This window comes from Nicotiana tabacum, chromosome 16 (genome assembly GCF_000715075.1).
Source record: "Nicotiana tabacum cultivar K326 chromosome 16, ASM71507v2, whole genome shotgun sequence".
Lineage (NCBI taxonomy): Eukaryota > Viridiplantae > Streptophyta > Magnoliopsida > Solanales > Solanaceae > Nicotiana > Nicotiana tabacum.
This window is the reverse complement of record NC_134095.1, coordinates 101,558,447-101,561,330: the sequence shown is the minus strand read 5'-3', so window position 1 is coordinate 101,561,330 and position 2,884 is coordinate 101,558,447. Positions and strand designations below refer to the sequence as shown.

The following is a 2,884-nucleotide window of genomic DNA, read 5'->3' as shown; positions in this document are numbered from 1 at the left end:
TTTTACCACATCTTGTTCATTTCATACTATCAGTATGTTCAGCTTACTAGTTTCACCTAACAGGGGTAATGGCTTGTTGGATGCCCTATTGCAGTCTAGATACTAGATTTGGATCGAGACATGCTCGGTCAATTCTATCGGTTTTTAAAGAGCCATTGACACAGCTAAGCTCGATGAAAATCCGGTGAAAATACTGTTTCATAAGCATCAAAAGTTAAAGGGTTAAACTGAACTTTACTCTAATTAAAGATGAAGTGCCGATCAACATAGTGCAAAATTCATTAAATGAATACATAGTAGTCCGTTTTAAACACACACATAAGCGTACAATATGTGGAATAAGACGAAAAATAGAAAACAACAGTAAAGAATTTAGCTAGCGTTCAACTAGCTAGTACATTTCAGTTGCAAAAGCACTGAAGCGAAAATTATTGCAATTACACTCAATAGATTCATAGAAACAACAAGTTTGATAGAGTCACCGCAGATTGATATCGACAAACTAGACAAATTTGTTGTAGAACTCGTCGACGGTTGTGTATTTCACTTTTGGATATAGCTCAGTGGCTTCGACACCTGTAGGAGGCTGAACCTCAAAGTTTGCAGAATCTCCATTAACAAAAACTGAATGGCATATGGCCAAATTAGTCCTTAATGGCAGAGGTCCCTCTGTGAAAGATGGATATTATCAGCACAAGTATTAAAGAGATATAGAATGTAGAAATAGTGGCAGATGAAGCCTTTAGTTTGTACCATATTTAAAAAATATATTATATATTAAGAGGTGGTTGTTATATATGTTACCTTGTACAATCTGGAGAATATCTTCCTCTGATAGATATAACTTCTCGAGGGTCTTCCCAATTTTGTCCTCCCACAAGGACACTATCTCGTTGAAGGATAGAATATTGGCAGGTGGTCTCATGTGAAGAGTCTTATTCAATGTCCGTGGATCATCTACTGCTTCGATAGTGTATGTCGCTATGTCTTCTTCCTTCACATATATTGCTGAAATAGAATGAATGAACTCGTCAGCCTCACTATTAGAGTCTTCAGTTTTTTATCTATTTGATGTGATGAAAACATAGAGGGCTTTTGATTAAGTCATTACCTTTGGGATTTCCATCGCCAAAAATGACAACTTTGTCTCTAGGAGGGGTTTTGGCCTCTAACTGCCCCAAGTTGGGCAAGAAGAAATCTGCAAACCAATTGCAGATTACATATGTGTATGGAATTCCTTCTGCCTCTATCATCCTCCTGATTCTTACCTTTAGAGCGAAGAGTGATGCAGCTGGTTCAATTGCACGAGCATGATCCACATCAAATCCAAATTCTGAAGGAAGAAATCTCTGCAACTCACAAATATTTTTGCTATTAAAACAAACTTCATATGTAGAAAGTTGGTTTAGAATATATATGCACATTTTAATTATTTTTTATATATGTAAAGATAGTTTGAACCAAAAGTAACATGTTCATTTGATGCATAGAACCTGTCCTAAATTTATCTCGTTTGTGTGGTAATTTTACAATTAATATATTTATATCAAGAAGTTATAATTTCCTTGCCTTGATATTTCCAGCTTCTTTAATTGCTTTGATGATGTTCACTTGATCAGTAAATTGCTGTCCTCCGACAGTGGAAATCACCACATCAACTTGCTTGATTGCCTTGAGTAAGCTCTCTTGATTGGATATATCTCCCTAATATCAGAATAAAAATATTAACATCATATCAAAAATTGTAATATCTTACATAAAAAGATAATCACAGGTAACCGTCCATCATAAATAGTAGTATCAGTGATCTGGAACATAAGACAAGTTACTTATTAGTATAACAAGTTAAAATATATTTCTTCTATTGTCGATGTATGTAATTTAAATTTATACAAAAAAGATGGTGTGGAAAAAGAGTAATTTGCGAGTACATACAAAAAGTAGCGTAACCCCATAACTCTTGAATGTGTCGATGAGTTTTGATTTCTCGGGGTTTTTGAGTGTGCTTTCTCTGATAAGAGCGAAAGTTGGATGCCCAGATTTTGCACTTGTCTCCACCAAGTATTTTCCTATGTAGCCTGTGCCTCCAATTATTAAGATCTTGCTTTTCTCTGATACAACCATTTTACTCCTAGGGGAAGAAAAAAAGTAGCTTCGGGTTAAGGTGGAGGGGCTAGAAACTAGGAATTAAATCGGATTTTTGTATGAAATGCTGTGGAGAATCTGATATTAACGCTGGTACTTATAGGCAAATTCAAGCTAGGGAATTTTGCACAATTAACCTAACACATGGAATTACGATATCATACCATTAATAAATTTGTGATGATCTGTCTTAGAATGTTGATCCATGCGTCTAGCTGTGTCATTACCTACTAGATGAGCATGTAAGAAAATAATTAAAAAAAATATTATATAGCGAGCCGCATATAAGGGAGGGTTGAATCCTTCCGATGGGTGTGTGTGTGTGTGTGTGTGTGTGTGTGTGTATATATATATATATATATATATATATATATATATATATATATATATATATATATATATATATATATATAAATTTAATTAGTTCACGGTTAGCTTAAATTATTTTGTACACTATCAGGTCACATTTACCAATTACAACATGTAATATGCTCTCTTTTAAGATTACAAACCTTAATTACTTTTTATAGAGGCTTACTTGTAAATATTCTTTAGGTGATCAAATTCGTTTTACACTAACAATATATAACTTAAAGTCATTTTCCAATCCCCTGAAATAAACAAATTATTTTAGAGCAGGGGATAGTGGTTCAAAGTAGAAATTGATTTTAAATATTTTATCTTGCTGGAAAGTGGTGCTAATATAAAGAATTATATATTGCCATAATATAAAATATAA

General features: G+C 33.5%; 1 protein-coding gene across 1 annotated transcript; it reads right to left on the bottom strand.

Annotated features, from left to right (window-relative positions):
- Window positions 1-255: 255 nt before the first annotated feature.
- Window positions 256-2,216, bottom strand: LOC107784748 (isoflavone reductase homolog A622). Its single transcript, NM_001325386.1, has 5 exons — window positions 1,936-2,216; window positions 1,570-1,704; window positions 1,112-1,349; window positions 805-1,008; window positions 256-669 (listed from the first exon to the last, which is right to left on the bottom strand). Exons 1-5 carry the CDS (start codon window positions 2,122-2,124, stop codon window positions 503-505), a joined length of 933 nt encoding a protein of 310 aa, NP_001312315.1. The 5' UTR covers window positions 2,125-2,216; the 3' UTR covers window positions 256-502.
- Between the last annotated feature and the right edge of the window lie 668 nt (window positions 2,217-2,884).